The sequence below is a fragment of the Chrysemys picta genome, chromosome 5 (genome assembly GCF_011386835.1).
Source record: "Chrysemys picta bellii isolate R12L10 chromosome 5, ASM1138683v2, whole genome shotgun sequence".
Lineage (NCBI taxonomy): Eukaryota > Metazoa > Chordata > Testudines > Emydidae > Chrysemys > Chrysemys picta.
This window is the reverse complement of record NC_088795.1, coordinates 144,648,963-144,665,220: the sequence shown is the minus strand read 5'-3', so window position 1 is coordinate 144,665,220 and position 16,258 is coordinate 144,648,963. Positions and strand designations below refer to the sequence as shown.

The 16,258-nt window shown below is 61.4% G+C and overlaps 1 protein-coding gene across 8 annotated transcripts in view; it reads left to right on the top strand.

Moving 5' to 3' along the window:
• The window catches only part of RTKN (rhotekin), a 35,840-nt gene that overhangs the window by 5,024 nt on the left and 14,558 nt on the right, over positions 1-16,258 (top strand). For 2 of the 8 annotated variants that reach the window (XM_065598487.1, XM_065598485.1), the window contains exons 1-2: positions 7,147-7,304; positions 8,225-8,625. The exons of 4 other annotated variants lie outside the window; for them this stretch is intronic. In XM_065598487.1, the coding sequence (XP_065454559.1) occupies positions 8,521-8,625 (105 nt within the window). In that variant the 5' untranslated portion in view covers positions 7,147-7,304; positions 8,225-8,520. 2 more of the 8 variants (XM_065598486.1, XM_065598491.1) reach the window with 2 other exon arrangements.

The following is a 16,258-nucleotide window of genomic DNA, read 5'->3' as shown; positions in this document are numbered from 1 at the left end:
AGAGCACCTTCCCTCTTATCCCGTGGCAGTTTATTTGCATAAGAGCCTTTGGTGGGGGACCTTGTCTTTCTGAAAATCTAAATACACTATATTCACTGGATCCCCCTTGGTCCACATGCTTGTTGACCCCCTCAAAGAATTCTAGTAGATTGGTGAGGCATGATTTCCCTTTACAAAAACCATGTTGATTCTTCCCCAACAAATTACATTCATCTATGTGTCTGACAATTTTGTTCTTTACTATAGTTTCAACCAGTTTGCCGGGTACTGAAGTCAGGTTTACTGGCCTGTAATTGCTGGGATCACCTCTGGAGCCCTTTTAAAAATTGGTGTCATATTAGCTATCCAGTCACTTGGTACAGAAGCTGATTTAAATGATAAGTTACAGATGACAGTTAGTAGTTCTGCAATTTCACATTTGAGTTTCTTCAGAACTCTTGGGTGATACCATCTGGTCCTGATGACTTATTACTGTTTAGTTTATCAATTTGTTCCAGAACCTCCTCCAATGACACCTCAATCTGGGACAATTCCTCAGATTTGCCATCTAAAAAGAATGGCTCAGGTTTGGGAATCTTCCTCACATCCTCAGCCATGAACACCGATGCAAAGAATTCATTTAGTTTCTCCGCAATGGCCTTGTCGTCCTTGAGTGCTCCTTTAGCACCTCAATCGTCCAGTGGCCCCACTGATTGTTTAACAGGCTTCCTGCTTCTGATGTACTTTAAAAAAAATGTTGCTATTACTTTTGGAGTCTTTGACTAGCTGCTCTTCAAATTCTTTTTTGGCTTCCTAATTGTATTTTTACACATCATTTGCCAGAGTTTTTGCTCCTTTCTATTTTCCTCACTAGGATTTAACTTCCACTTTTTAAAGGATGCCTTCTTGCCTCTCACTGCTTCTTCTACTTTGTTGTTTAGCCACAGTGGCTCTTTTGGCGCTCTCTGTGTTTTTTTTTTTATTTGGGGGATACATTTATGTTAAGCCTCTATTATGGTGTCTTTAAAAAGTGTCCATGCAGCTTGCAGGGATTTCACTTTTGGCGCTGGACCTTTTCATTTCTGTTTAACTAACTTCCTCATTTTTGTGTAGTTCCCCTTTCTGAAATTAAAAGCTACCATGTTGGGCCGCTGTGGTGGCTTTCCTGCCACAAGGATGTTAAATTTAAGAATATTATGGTCACTATTACCAAGTGGTCTTGCTATATGGGGGGGAGGGACGGCTCAGTGGTTTGAGCATTGGCCTGCTAAACCCAAGGTTGTGAGTTCAATCCTTGAGGGGGCCACTTAGGGATCTGGGGTAGAATCAGTACTTGGTCTTGCTAGTGAAGGTAGGGGGCTGGACTCAATGACCTTTAGTCCCTTCCAGTTCTAGGAGATAGGTATATCTCCATATGTTAAATTATTATTATTATATTCATCTCTTGGACCAGATCCTGTGCTCCACTTAGGACTAAATCAAGAATTATCTGTCCTCTTGTGGGTTCCAGGACTGGCTGCTCCAAGAAGGAGTCATTTAAGGTGTCAAGAAACTTTATCTCTGCATCCTGTCCTGAGGTGACATGTACCCAGTCAATATGGGATAGTTGAAATCCCCCAGTATTATTGAGTTTTTTTATTTTAAATGCTCAGAGAGCTTAGAGAGACTATTGACAGTCACTATCACCATCCTGGTTGGGTGGTATATATCCCTACTGCTATATTCTTATTATTCGAGCATGGAATTACTATCCATAGAGATTCTGTGGTACAGTTTGGTTCATTTAAGGTTTTTACTTCATTTGATTCTATGCTTTCTTTCAGGTATAGTCCCGTTTCCCCCCCCCCCCCCCCCCCCCCCGCCCGCCGCCGCCAGCACGACCTGTTCTGTCCTTTTCGATATATTTTGTCCCCTGGTATTACTGTGTCCATTGATTATCCTCATTCCACCAAGTTGCTGTGATGCCCGTTATATCAATATCCTCACTTAATATGAGGCACTCTCTAGTTCACCCCTCTTATTATTTAGACTCCTAGCATTGGTATATAAGCACTTTAAAAACTTGTCACTTTGTAGCTGTCTGCCATGACATGATGTAATTGAACGGGACTTTCTTTCATTTTTCATGCATCCGACGAAGTGGGCATTCACCCACGAAAGCTTATGCGCCAATACATCTGTGAGTCTTAAAGGTGCCACAGGACCCTCTGTTGCTTTTTACAGACCCAGACTAATGCGGCTCCCCCTCTGATACTGTCATTTGACTGTTTCTCATCAGATTCTACCTGTATTTTATCATCTTCCCTCCTCTCCTCCTTACTAGGACATAGAGAATCTCCATTAATAGATCCTCCCCTAAGGGATGTCTCTGTCTGAACCACGTGCTCCTCTGCACCTGTCAGCTTTCCCCCCAGCCCTTAACGTTAAAAAGACCGTAGAGCAGTTTTTAAACTAAGTGCCTGCAATCTGGTTCCATTTTGGTTTAGGTGGAGCCCATCCTTCCTGTATAGGCTCCTCCTTTCCCCAAAGTTTCCCCAGTTCCTAATAAATCTAAACCCCTCCTCCCTACACCATCATCTCATCCACGCATTGAGACCCTGCAGTTCTGCCTGTGGAACTAGAAGCATTTAAGAGAATGCTACCATGGAGGTCCTGGACATCAATCTCTTACCTAGCAGCCTAAAATTGGCCTCTAGGACCTCTCTCCTATCCTTCCCTATGTCATTGGTACCTACATGTACCTCGATCGTTTCCCTCTGCTCTTGTTGGATGTTCTCCTTCCCTGAGACTTTCATCCTCCTCAACAGCACAGAGGCTGTCAGACCAGGGGTGGGACCATTCTACGGTGTCCCAGAAAGTCTAATCTATGTATCTCTCGGTCTCCCTTAGCTTCCAGTTTAGCCACTCTGGTCTCCAAAGCTTGTACATGGTCTCTGAGGGCCAGGAGCTCCTTGCACCGCACGCACACATACGCCACCCGCCCATAGGGCAGATAAACTGACATGCTGCATTGGGTGCAATAAACTGGGTAGCCCCCATTGTGTTGCTGGACTTCTGCCTGCATTCTCTTTTCACTCCTGCACCTTGTTCCTTTGTTTTGTTTGTAGCGGGGTGTTTTTGGCTTTTAAGTTTAAAGAATGGTAAGTTGCACCTAGCCCCCACCCCCCCCCGCCACGCTGCTCCTCTTAACTTCTTTGCAAAACTCCCCGTTAGCTGCTCCTGTTCGCTAGCCTGCGAGCGGCTCGGGGCCCTAAGCAATTGCTTAGTGTGCTTACGCCTAGTGCCACCACTGCCCGTCGGCTCGGCCCAGGCCCAGCCCAGCCCCGCCCCGCCCCATTGGCTGTGTGTGTTCATAGAATCGTAGGACTGGCAGGGACCTCGAGAGGTCACCTAGTCCAGTCCCCTGCCCTTACGGCAGAACTAATTAGCTAGCCCATGGGGGAGGGATAGCTCAGTGGTTTGAGCATTGGCCTGCTAAACCCAGGGTTGTGAGCTCAATCCTTGGGGGGGCCACTGGGGGATCTGGGGCAAAAATCAGTACTTGGTTCTGCTAGTGAAGGCAGGGGGCTGGACTCAGTGAACTTTCAAGGTCCCTTCTGGTTCTAGGAGATAGGATATCTCAAATTATTATTATTATTATTCCTGAGAGGTGTTTGTCCAACCATCTCTTAAAAATCCCCAATGATGGAGATTCCACAACCTCCCTAGGCAATTTATTCCAGTGTTTAACCACCCTGAGAGTTAGGAACTTTTTCCTAATGTCCAACCTAAACCTCCCTTGCTGCAATTTAAGCCCATTGCTTCTTGTCCTATCCTCAGAGGCTAATTGGAACAATTTTTTATGTACTTGAAAACTGTTATGTCCCTTCTCAGTCTTCTCTTCTCCAGACTGAACAAACCCAGTGTTTTCAATCTTCCCTCCTTGGTCATGTTCTCTAGACCTTTCATCATTTTTCTCGCTCTTCTCTGGACTCCAATTTGTCCACATCTTTCCTGAAATGTGGTACCCAGAACTGGACACAATATTCCACCATACTCCTAATCAGGGAAAACCCCAGGGGAGAGGGTCAGTCGGACAAAATCAAAAGGGCTGTGCAACCTTCCCTCCATGTTCTGCCGGTGCCCCCAATCCCGACCCGCAGCCCCCTGCTAGCCCAGCCCTGGCTCCAGGCTGTTGGAGTTACAGCTGGTAGAAAATGGTCCTTCCAAATGTTTCCCCACAGCGATAGCTTTTCCCCAAAATCAACTGACCAATCCCACCCCCATGCCCATGTGCAGACATTCATCCACCTGCAGCTGCTCACGCATTCATTTCCCCCCCCCACTAAAAGAAATGTTTGTTGGTTGAAATTTCTCACTGGAGAATGGGTTCCCGGCCAGCTGTAGTGTGTGTGCATGGCAGGGCACACACACTACACAGCACATCCTACCTCGAGGCTGCCTGTCCCCAGGCTGACTCGCGCAGAGCCAGGACGTGCTGTGGCTTCCCTCCCTGCCTTAGTTGCCAGCTCTGTGCAGGGGCTCCAGGATCGAATCCCCATGGGGCGCTGGGACACGCCTGCTAGTCCCACCCATCCCATCCCCAGGCACCTGCCCAGGTGTCTCCCTGGCTCCACCTTGTAGAGGGGAGGGTGGGTTTGAGCACCCCCTGGTGTGCAGATCAGCATCAGTGCAGGTGAGAGCTCTTATGGCCACCCCAGGAGCTGCGGGATGGGACAGGTTTGGGGGTCATGCCCGTGACAGCCTTACCACCTCAGAGCGCCCCTCGTGGCAACACCCAGCATGGCAGCCAGTTTGCCTTGAGAGTGCCATGGGGGCTGGGGGCTCTCACCCCTCCAGGCTACCCAACCTCCAGGCTCAAGGCTGAGGACTGGAAACTCTTCACCTCCCTGGGCTCAGGCCCTAACCCCCTGAGCCCCGTCCCAGGCTCTGCAGGGCTCTCTCCCCGGAGTCCCCGTTCCTGCCAGGCCGCAGACCCTCAGGGCATCTTCCCTGGAGTCCTTAATCTGGTTCTCTCCAGGCTGGTCCTTATCCCTGGTTTACTGTCCAGGCCATTGGGGTGGGGGAGGAGGGGAAGTGTTCGGCCTGCTTCACCTCTGCTGCCTTCAGGGCCTGTGCCAGGGGCAGGGAGAGGAATCGGCAAACTTCCTCTGTAGCACTCCCATCTTCTCTCTTGCCAGTTCTTCCCTCCCCAGCTGTTCATCCAAACCCTCTGCTCAGGTCCACGGACTGATGCCCCCTTAAAGGGCTCCATCACCCCCACCCCCTGTTGCTCTCCCCAGGGGCAGGGCTGGGGGGAGATGATGCCCCTCCCCCCCAGGAGACCAGTGGGCCGTGTTGCGTGTCTGGGGACTGGTTGTGCCTAGGTGGGTCTGGCATGGACTCAGAAGGCCTGCAAAGGGAGGGGTTAGAGGGCAGTTGGCCACAGTGGATTTTAAGGTAACCTGACAGTGGCATGGGGGGGGCTGCGTGCCGCGTGGTGGCCCCAGAGCCGTGTGCGGGGCCGATGGGCTGGGGATTCCTGATGCCCCCTGCTCAGGGCCATGGGGATTCCTGGCAGGCTGCCCAGGGCTGGGCGCACTCGGTCTGAGGCCCCAGGAGCCTGGGGCTGGCACTCAGTGCTTGGCTCCAGAGTCTGGGTGGGGCTCTCACTCCCGGACCCGCCTGGGGCAGCATCTGCCTCCTTGGTGACTGGAGGGGTAGGAGGAGGGCCTGGGGCAGGCACGAAGCCCAGGCACAGTGGAGTGGCCTGGCATGACGGTTCCTGCCCGTAGGGAGCTCTCATATCCCTGCTGGTCCCTGGGAGGCGCCATCCCCTACCCCTGCCTGGTGGCTCTGGGTCGCGCCACGGGGTGCCCTTGGCGTGCTTGGAACCCGCAGCCCCCACAGCGGGTGGCACCTGATGCAGCTGGGACCCTGTTGCAGGGAGTCTCTGACAACTGCCCTGGCTCTGGGGGCAATTTTGGCGGGGGGGCTTTGGTCAAACAAGACCTGTCCCGCTTGGAGCCTGGTTAGAGCTGTCAGCGCCTGAGGGGGTGGGGTGGGGTGGGGTGGGGGGACATGGACACTGTCTGGATGCCAAACACTCAGCACCGTGTGAGCGCTGAACGTTCCTGGGGCGGGCGGGGGTGCCTTGTGTGGGCACCACGTGTCTTAGGAGGAGAGAGGGCAGGCTGGGCACAGAGTGTCATCTCGAGGTGTGGGGGGCATCTGGGCGCTGAGCTTTTTCTGGGGCACGGGGGCCATCAGGGGGCCGAGCATTATTGGGGGGGAGGGTTGGGGGCTGTCTGGGCGTTAAGCATTGTCTTGGGGTTTGGGGGCCTGTCTGGGGGATGAGGGTTATTGGGGGTGTGGGGAGCTGAGCGTTATTGGGGGTTCGGTGGCTGTCTGGGGCCTGAGCGTTATTGGGGGTTCAGGGGCTGTCTGGGGCCTGAGCGTTATCGGGGAGCTTGGAGCTGTCTGGGCACCCTGTCACGGTGGGGGTGGGGGGCAGGGTCTGGGCACCGATGCGGGGGCCGTTCCCCTCTGTCCCGCCCGGGGAAGCGACAGGGTGTGGGCTGGGCTTTGGGGGCAGGTTGTAGGACGGGACCTGTCTCCTGGCCGATGGGCTCCCTGCCTGGCCCCTCTGTGCTAGCCCGGGCCGGGGCTGGGTTCGCAGCCCCCTGGCGAAGGCAGGGCCTGGAGGGGGGTGCCAGGGCCGGGCACCGCCAGTGGCGCCTGGACACTTTTGTAGCGGGGGGGCTGAAAGCCCGAGCTGAGGCCCGGCGCAAAGCCCTGGGAGCGGGGCCGGCAGCCAGGCCCCCGGGGGCGCTGCACCCCCTGCACCCCTATGGGCACAGACCCCGCCCCGGCCGGGGACTCTCCCTGCCCGGCGCCGGGTCCCCGGGGCTCTCCCCTCCGCTCTGCCACGCAGTGGCCGCGTGGCGCCGGCCCTGGCCGCCCTGCACCAGAAGGGGGAGCCCCGGGCCGGGCCGAGCCGGGAGCCCCCTGCAGGGCCCGGGCGGGAACCAGGGGCACCGGGCGCCCAGCCGCTCCCTGCCCGTCCCCGTGGGCTCCGGCCGCCCGCTGGGGGGTGCCGCGGGCCAGGCTGCCCAGGCAGGGGCTGCGCGCGGGACCCCGGGGCGCCCAGCGGGGCCGGGCCAGAGGCCGGGGTGAGGGGCAGCTCCCGTGGCTGGAGCCGGCGCGGTCTGGCCCGGCCCCGCGGCCCGGCGTGGAGGGGCCGCCCCTGTAACCCGAGCCGGGCGGGGCGGGGCGGGAGGGAGCCGGGCAGGGGCCGCCCGGCCGGGGCGCGGGCAGCGGGGAACCGGCGCCGGGAGGAGGCGAAGGTAACGGGGCGGGTTGAGCCGTGCGGGGCACGGAGAGGGGGTGCGCGGGGTGCTGTGGGGCCGAGCCGTGGGGCTGCCCTGCGCCCTCCCCCGGCACTGGCATGGAAGTGGGGGGCGCCGCCCTGAGCCCGCCGCCCCCCCCGGGCACTGGGCTGCGAGTGGGGGGCGCCGCCCTGAGCCCGCCGCCCCCCCCGAGCACTGGGCTGCGAGTGGGGGGCGCTGCCCTGGCCCCTGCCCCCCCCCCGGCACTGGGCTGCAATCAGGGGCCCCTGCCCCCCCCCCCGGCACTGGGCTGCGAGTGGGGGCCCCTGCCCCCCCCCGGCACTGGGCTGCGAGTGGGGGGCGTTGCCCTGAGCCCTGCCCCCCCCCGGCACTGGGCTGCAATCAGGGGGCGCTGCCCTGAGCCCTGCCCCCTCCGAGCACTGGGCTGCGAGTGGGGGTCGCTGCCCTGGCCCCTGCCCCCTCCGAGCACTGGGCTGCGAGTGGGGGGGGCTGCCCTGGCCCCTGCCCCCCCCGGCACTGGGCTGCGAGTGGGGGGCGCTGCCCTGGCCCCTGCCCCCCCCGGCACTGGGCTGCGAGTGGGGGGCGCTGCCCTGGCCCCTGCCCCCCCCGGCACTGGGCTGCGAGTGGGGGGCGCTGCCCTGGCCCCTGCCCCCCCCGGCACTGGGCTGCGAGTGGGGGGCGCTGCCCTGGCCCCTGCCCCCCCCGGCACTGGGCTGCGAGTGGGGGGCGCTGCCCTGGCCCCTGCCCCCCCTCGCACTGGGCTGCGAGTGGGGGGGCGCTGCCCTGGCCCCTGCCCCCCCCGGCACTGGGCTGCGAGTGGGGGGCGCTGCCCTGGCCCCTGCACACTGGCTGCTTGTTCTGTGGGAGGAAAATGCGCAGTACTGGGGCTGGGATGAATGGGCCTTTTCTCTTCACAGCTGGGTCCGTGGCTGGTGGCTGGGAATCCGCTGACGAGACAGCCGGGGGCAGGGGAATGCGAGGAGGCAGCGAGCCTGCCCCACATACCCGCCTGCTCCGGGTGAGATCGGGGAGCCCCGTCCTGTGGCGCTCAGACAGAGCGGAGCAGAGCTCGGGGCACCGCTCACAGGCACCTTGCACCTGACCCTCCAGGCGGGGTGGCCATGGGCATTGGCTGTGGCCTGGTGAGCCGGCACCTGTGCAGGGGCACTGGGACTGCTAGGGACTGGGCCGGGCCGGGGGTGTAGCCGGTTCCATGGACATGGCGGCGAGGGACAGGTTTGCAGAGATGCAGGACAGGCTTCGGATCCTAGAGGACCTCAACATGCTGTACATCCGGCAGATAGCACTCAGCCTGCAGGTACGGCTCCCGCGGTGCCCCTGCCAAGCGTCCGGGGGCGGCTCCTGCATCCCACCCTGGCACTCACCATGGCAGGGCGCGGGGACTGCCCGTCCTGGGATCCCTGTGGCCCGTCGGTGCCAAGACCACATGGTTACCCCCACGGGTGTCCAGGGAGCCAGGCTGGCTTTGCTGAGCTCCAGTCCATGTTGGGCCTTATTGCAGGGGACGAGCGAGGGCAGACCCTGGGGCTTTGGGGCTGTCGGGCATTGAAGGGGCTGCTGGGACTTTGAAGTGCTTGGGGTGCTTGGCTGGTGGTGGCGCTGCTGGGGGCAGCATCCCGCCCCCCATGGCTGCAGGCAGCTGGTGCCTCGGGCTGGCGCTGGAGCAGAATCACCCAGTGAGGTGATTAACACTGGTCTGGGAGCCCGGACTCCTGGGTTCTGACACCCCCGACTCCCACCACCCAGTCAGCGTGCAGCATGCATCTCCCTGTGGGCGGGGGCCCTGAGCTCAGGAATGTGTGTGGCATCCTGGCTGGGGTGGAGTAGGCTGGCATGGCTCCAGGGCGCTGCGTGGGCTCCTGCATGTATCGGGCTCCGTGGGGCAGCGCGTGCAGCCTGGCTCTGTGGGGCAGCCTGGCAGGGACTCGCGTCAGTGCCTGTGTGCAGGGCTGGCGGGGCGCTCGTGGGCGGATGGTGCCTTGGAGGGGGGCCTGGTGCAGGGGATGGGCCCAGACTCTGACAGCAAAGACCAGGCTGGCAGCGTGTGCCCCTGGGCGAAGCATGCGCCCGAATGCGTCTGCTCCCGTGGGGAGACCCAGTGGCCTGGTTGGTGCTGGCGGGAGCGGTGCATGCTGGGAGCTGTAGTCTGGCCCTTGTTACTCTAGCCCCGGGGAGCGCACAGAGCCAAGGGGGATGGCACCCGGGTTGTGTCCGGGCATCCGTTAGTGGGGCAGCGGCACGGAGCATGCGGGCAGGTCGGGGGCTGGCCCTCGCCCTCCAGACTGCCCGGAACCTGCTGCTGCAGGCTTTGCTCACCAGTTTCCTGCTCTCAGGCAAACCCAGCCGCTGGGATCATTTTCTGTTCCTGGCTCCGGGCGGGAAATGGGGGCTGGTGGGTTGGAGCTGGGAGCCAGGACTCCTGGGTTCTCTCCCTGGCTCTGGGCGAGGAGTGGGGGCTGGTGGGTTGGAGCTGGGAGCCAGGACTCCTGGGTTCTCTCCCTGGCTCTGGGCAAGGAGTGGGGGCTGGTGGGTTGGAGCTGGGAGCCAGGACTCCTGGGTTCTCTCCCTGGCTCTGGGCAAGGAGTGGGGGCTGGTGGGTTGGAGCTGGGAGCCAGGACTCCTGGGTTCTCTCCCTGGCTCTGGGTGGGGAGTGGGGATTGGTGGGTTGGAGCTGGGAGCCAGGACTCCTGGGTTCTCTCCCTGGCTCTGGGTGGGGAGTGGGGGCTGGTGGGTTGGAGCTGGGAGCCAGGACTCCTGGGTTCTCTCCCCAGCTCTGGGAGGGACGTGGGAACTGGTAGGTTGGAGCTGGGAGCCAGGACTCAGGGTTCATTTTCCAGATCTGCCATGACTCACTGTCACCTGGGGCTCGTCCTTTCCCCTCTGTGCCCGTTGCTGGGTGGGGGACACTGGCAGCCAGGGGCTGGCGCTGTGGGGACTCTGCTCTCTCCCCCTGCGGGCTGGGGGAGGGGGTCCTGGCTGCGGGCTCTCCAAGCTGCTTTTAATCAGGCGCTGTCTGCTCCTGATTTCCACGTCGGCGGTCGGTCGTGGCTGTGCCTGTGAAGGGGGCGGCTGCCGTGGGCGTGTGTGAGCCAGTGGGGTGCCCGGGGATCCAGGAGAGCGGGGGGGGGGGGCAAGCGGCGCCTGGGCAGTGGGGGTGCAGAGGAGGGAGGAGACGTGAGCCGGGTGCGCTCAGGAGCTGGGGGCCTGGGGGAGTCCCCGTTGCAGGACAAGGAGCTGGGCCCCCACTCTGCCTGCAGGGGGCGCACCGCCTCAGCGCCAAGTGCCCCTGCCCCCAAAGGCGTCTCCCAGGGCTGAGTCGCTCCCGGCCAGGTGCTGCTCCCCCTCCCCAGGGCTGGGTCTCCCCCCTCCCCGGTGCAACAGATTAGTGTAATGATTCCTGTGAGCCAGAGCCCCCTAATCCGAGATCCCTCCCCGTTAGCCTCTGCTTCTCCAGGCCCCTCTCCCCCGGCTGTGCCGCTCTGCTCCTCCCAGCTCTGCAGGGAGTTCTGGGTATAGGCCCCTCCTGCCCTGCTCTTTGGCCTCCCCCCTCTGTGCACGTCTCCTCACCCCGTCCTGGGCTCTCCATCCGCTCTGCTCTTCCCTTCCTGGGGCGCTGGGGATCCTGTGTCCCTGCCTTTGGGGAGCCCCACGGTGCCCTTGGCCGGGCACTCACTCCAGGCCTGTGATTTGGTGTCCGTGTCCTGCCAAGGGAGGGGTTGGTTCTGAGTCAGGATCCAGACAGGGGAGATTTGAACCTGTGACCATCCAGCGCTGCAGGGGGAGGGGGAGAGCCCCCTCTGCTGAGCTGAGCTGTCCTGCCAGGGAGGGGGTGGAATTGGTGAGACTCTGGGCAGGGGGAAACCCAGTGTCTGTCCAGCTCTACCCGCCCCCCCCCCGCGGGATTTACTGAGCAATCCTATTAGCAAATCGGCTGTTAATCACCTCTAGGTCCCAGGCAGCATGAGACCAAACACAACTGGCTTAGCCAGCGCCAAGGGGTGGGGACCATGCCCCCCATAGCTGGGGGAGACCCACCCCTGCCCTGCCCTCCAGTACCCCTCCCCACACCGTCACCTGGCCATCCCTCCCGGAGTAGGGCCAGACTGTCCCGCCCGCCCTGCCCTGCCTCTCGGGGTCGGGGGGATCCGTTCCCCGGACACCCTGTGTTTGTCTTGGGGCCCCACCTCCAAGGCGAGCCCATCCGGTGGGTGCTCCCTGTGACCAGGGCGGGGGTGGGGAGTGCCTCCTGCCAGGGGTCCCTCTGCCCACGCCCCTTGGGGTGCCTCAGCCCCCCCATCACTTTCTCCCGAGCTGGGGGTGGGAGGCAGCTGCTCCCCCTCTTGGCTTCACCCTGGTGGCTGCAGCTGTGCCCCCCCCCCACCTGGGAAAGGAGGCAGCTGTCCATCCCCCTCGCCAGTGCAGCTGTCTGCCCCCCCCCATGCTATTTATAGCCAGCTGGTGATGTCACCGTTTCCTCCACGCTCTCCATGGTGTGAATTGCTGGAGCTGCCGGCTCAGCCTTGGAGCTGCCGGGAAACAGCTCCTGCTGCTCCCCCTTCCCCTGCCGGCTCCCCGGCCCCCTCCCTCCCCTGCGCCCAGCGCCGGCTCCGCAGGGAGCTTGGCATCGCACTGCTCAGCTCTCCCTAGCCCTTCGTCAGCCGCCAGGCCAGCGCTGCACAGCTCCCGGAGCCGTGCGCAGGCTGGGGGCGATGGGCTGGGGCGCTGGCATGCTGGGGGCACGCGGCTAGGAGGGGGAGCCCACAGGCAGCTGAGAGCTCCCAGCATGGACATCTGCAGGATCGGCAAAGTGAGTGCCAGGGAGACCTGGGGGCGCCCGCGGAGACGCTGCAGGGCGGGAGCTGGGCTGATGGGCTCGGGGGGCAGGCTGAGGGGGATGAGAGAGCCAGACCAGGTTGGCGAGGGGATGGGGCAAGGCCAGGGAGACACGGGACACAGGCACAAACCCACCTACAGGCTCCATGGGGCGGGGGTGGGGGATGCTGCTCCGCCCCCAGCCACGCTGCAGGCCTGAAGGAGTGTCTGCCAGGCCCTGCCCCTGCCCCTGCCCCGGTGTGGAGGGCTCAGCACCTCAAGGGTGGGGAGCAGATCTGCCCTGGCTGGGGCTGGATCCCAGGGCCTGTTCCTGACGTGGGACCATCCCTGCATCTCCTCCAGGGGCCTGCTCAGCCTGTGCCCATCCCTGGCTGTCTGGGAATCACCCTTGGCTGGAGGCCGGGCACCTCGCTGGGCTGGGCCCTGGGCAGGGGCGGGGCTGGGCATCTCCCCAGGCCAGGGCTGGAGCAGGCACCTCCCCGGGCCCACCCCTGGCGTGTGGTGAGAGTTGGCACACCTAGCAACAGGGCGGTGCCCGCGGGCAGGCTGGGCTCCTTTCTCCTAGCATCTGGCGCGCTGCTGCTGTAAGTGAGGGCTCGGTGCCTGGAGTGCTGCATGGTGATGTGCACGTGTGTTTCACGGGCCTGTGCCCTGCCCCGGCCCCTCAGCTTGGCCAGCCTGAGGCAGGTGGGCGCGAGTCTCTTGCCCAGGAGGAGCAAATGAGGGGCAGCGTTGCCCTGCGGGGGATTGTGCAGCAGGCAGGAGGCTCGTGCCAATGTGCAGCCCCCTCAGGGCAGGCACCAGGTCCGGTGGCGACAGGGCTCCAGGCTGGGGCTGATTTTCTCCTCCCCTCTTCGACAGAGATGGGGGGACTTAAATCTAGGAGCTTAAATTCCTCATCCCCCCCACCGAAAACTGTGAGAGTTTTCCCATGGCCCCCACTCTGTCCAGCACTGCGCCCCATAGGGGAGCTGGGCGGTCACGGAAAGGTTTGATACTGGAAGTGCTCACACGGGTGCAGAGTGAACACCCTGGGGAGGGGAATGGGGCAGCTCGGGCAGACGTCGCTGCATCGTGCTGTGCCGGGCGTGTCTGGGCTGGTTTCTCAGGGCAGCGCACCCTCTGGGGAGCGATTGTGCAACCGTTCTCTGCAGGCCTGGCTCATGGGGTGCACTGGGGGGCGTGTCCATCTGGGGGGGTGCTTTGGGGACTCTGGTCTTCAATCCGTGGGACTTGTGAAGTTTCAGGGGGCAGCTGGTGTTACCCTGTTGGGACTGGGGCCGCTGTGGGGTGCTGGGTCACGGGGTGGGGAGCGCTCAGTGAACTGGAACTGGGGAGTGTCTAGACTCGCTTCCAGCCCTACAGACTCCCCACACCCCAGTGACTTATGAAACGGGAGAGAGGCAGACGGGACCTCCGGCCCCGATCCTTTCTCTGGCCCTGGGTTGCTGCATTTCCCAGCTGTGCTGGGGGCTGGCAGGGGCCTGGGGAATGTGGGGCAGATGGATAGTGGCTTAGCAACCAGTGCTTATTTCCTGACGGCAGCACAAGATTTGTGAAGAAGGAAATCACCCCCACCCCCAACTCCGCTGGCGGGGGCAGGGTTTGGTGCTGGCGGGGGTGGGGGCTTGGGGCCTGCGGCCGGCTGTGTTTTCTGCCACCACTAGAGCTTGGCGCTGGGATGCCAGGACCTGGTGGGCTCGGGGTGAGTGTGTGTGTGTTGGGGTGGGGGGGGGCACTGTGTCTCGGCGGGGGAGGGGGGTTCTGTGTCTCGGCCGGGCGCTGAGTCAGTCGCATGCGCCTCCCCGGGGCGGGTCCTGTCCCGTCCCGTGAGATTGCACGTGTGGGCAGGGTCTGGTTGCCTGCCTGGCACAGGGCAAGGTCTGGGCCATGTCACTTCCAGGGGCAAGCGGGTGTCTGCCAGGCCCCACCTGTGGCCGTAGGGCCATCGGGGCTGTGCAGGTGACTCCCCCATTGCCACGTCTGGGGGCTGGGCGGGGCACGTGCAGGAATATCAGCCCAGTGGGCTCTCCTAGTCTCGCCCCTGTGATGGGACCAATGCCCTCCCCCCCCTCGGCCCAATCCCAGCATGCCCTGCTGCACTGTGCCTGGCCCCGCTCTGTGCGGCCGGGGTCAGGTCATCAGGCGACCGCTGCTGCAGGCCTGCGCCCCCAGTTCGGGAAGGAGGTTGAGCCATTGGGGAGGGGTCAGAGAAGAGCCCCGGGAATGCCTGTAGGGTTAGACACCTGCCGGATAGTGAGAGACTCCGGGAGCTCAGTGGAGTTGGCGTCACGGAGAATAGGCTCAGGTACCAATCTGTAGGTACCTGCCTGGGGGGACATCTCAGCAGAGGAGGGTTGAACACGGTGCAATGGCTGGGAGTTGAAGCCAGACAAATTCAGCCTGGCAAGAAGGGGTCCATTTGCAATGAGCCCTTGCTCCCGTATCCCCAGGGGTCTGGGGGAGTCTCCATCCCAGGCCATTTCTCTGTCCAGACCGGCCGATTTTCTAAGCGCTCTGCTGCAAGGCTGAATGGGGGCAGGTCCCAGGCCTGGGCTGTCTGTGGGTTCAGACTGGTGAGCACGAGGGTCCCTCCTGGCCTTGGAAACTGTGTCACGGACTCACAGGTCGTGCCCACTCTTGGCCCCGTGCAGTCCGTGGGGGGAACCCCCTTCAGTGCGACAGCCCTTCTCGGGGGTCCACTCTCTCTCAGGGTCAGGCTCCTCCACCTCCTGGAGCCGCACCTCTCTGAGCCTTAGCACGTCTGTCTCTGCTGTGGGCCCCCTCGGAGTCCACTCGCTCTGGACCCCCGGGGCCTCCACTCCTAGAGGGAATAATGCCCCCCCCCCCCAACCCTGTTCTCTACCCCGGAGCAACTCTCAGCCGGCGTAACACAGGAGGGTTTATTGAGAGTTGAACACAGCACAGGAAACTCTCAGGGCCTCAGGCCTGGCCTCCCTCAGCCCAGCACACCCCAGTCTCTCTGCATCCAGGTGGGCTCTGCCTGCTCCCCTTCTCCAGCCCAGAGCCCCCCTGCTCCCCAGATGGGCATCTGAGATCCCGGCCCCAAGCCCCGCCTCTGTCCATTGTCTTCTCTCCAGGTAAACAGGGTTGTAAACTGGGGCCTCCTCTCCTCGCTTCTGTCCTCTGCCTGGAACTGGCTGGTTAGGTCACTGGGTCCTCTCTTTGCAGCCCATTGTCCTCCCACTGGCCAGAACCGGCTGGGCCTCCGGGTCGCCAGGTCCCCAGTCGCTGGGGTCTCCATTCTCCAGGCCATTGGCTGGGGTCCCGAGTTCCCTCGCTGGTCCTCTGTAACCACAAACTCCCTCTCCCCTCCCTTGTTAAACCAGTAACACCCAGGGAAACTGAGTCCCACCCGCTCTGCATGCAAACCATTGGAAAACCAAGAAAATCTCCCACTTTGTCACACTATGCCGCCGGGTGCTGCTCAGCTCTGGCCCTGCCATGGCACCTAGGCCAGATCCCTACCAGGTAACGAGTCCCAGCGTCGCCCCCTCGGGCCGCTCCTCACCCTGCCCTGGGCTCGGCAGTCCTTGGGTTGGGTTTCTACCAGTGTTTTCCCCAGGAATTGAAATTGGGGGGGGGAGGTGTTTGAATTTATGGCGGGGGGGGGGGGGGGGAGATCAGGGCCGATGAGAGGTGAGACCGTGAGGGTGAAGGTCGGCTGTATGGCACCATAGTAAAAACTGAAATGTTTCATGACCATTTTAGTAGATTTAAGTCATGTTTTAAAATCATCACACAAATTAAAGTTGGCTACTCAAGCCTTCTAGGAAGCACTACGTCTACGTCCTTCTTGGTTTCTAGTTATAATTTTGCACAACTCTGTTAATGAACTTCTTGAATGCAACGCTTTCATCTTCAGTGGCTTCTCGTGTGTCCGGTACTTCCATTCCTTCAATTGATATGCTCATTAGGTCAGTCACATGATCAGGCAGAAGGCGACTTCTTTCAGAACACAAACTTCAGTGATGAAAAAGAACGCTCAACTGTAGCTGTCATGACTGGGAGGAGCAAGAGATGAATTCCTACTTCTTTCATCCCAGGAAACATAGCACAGAGATCGGGTTGAGCCA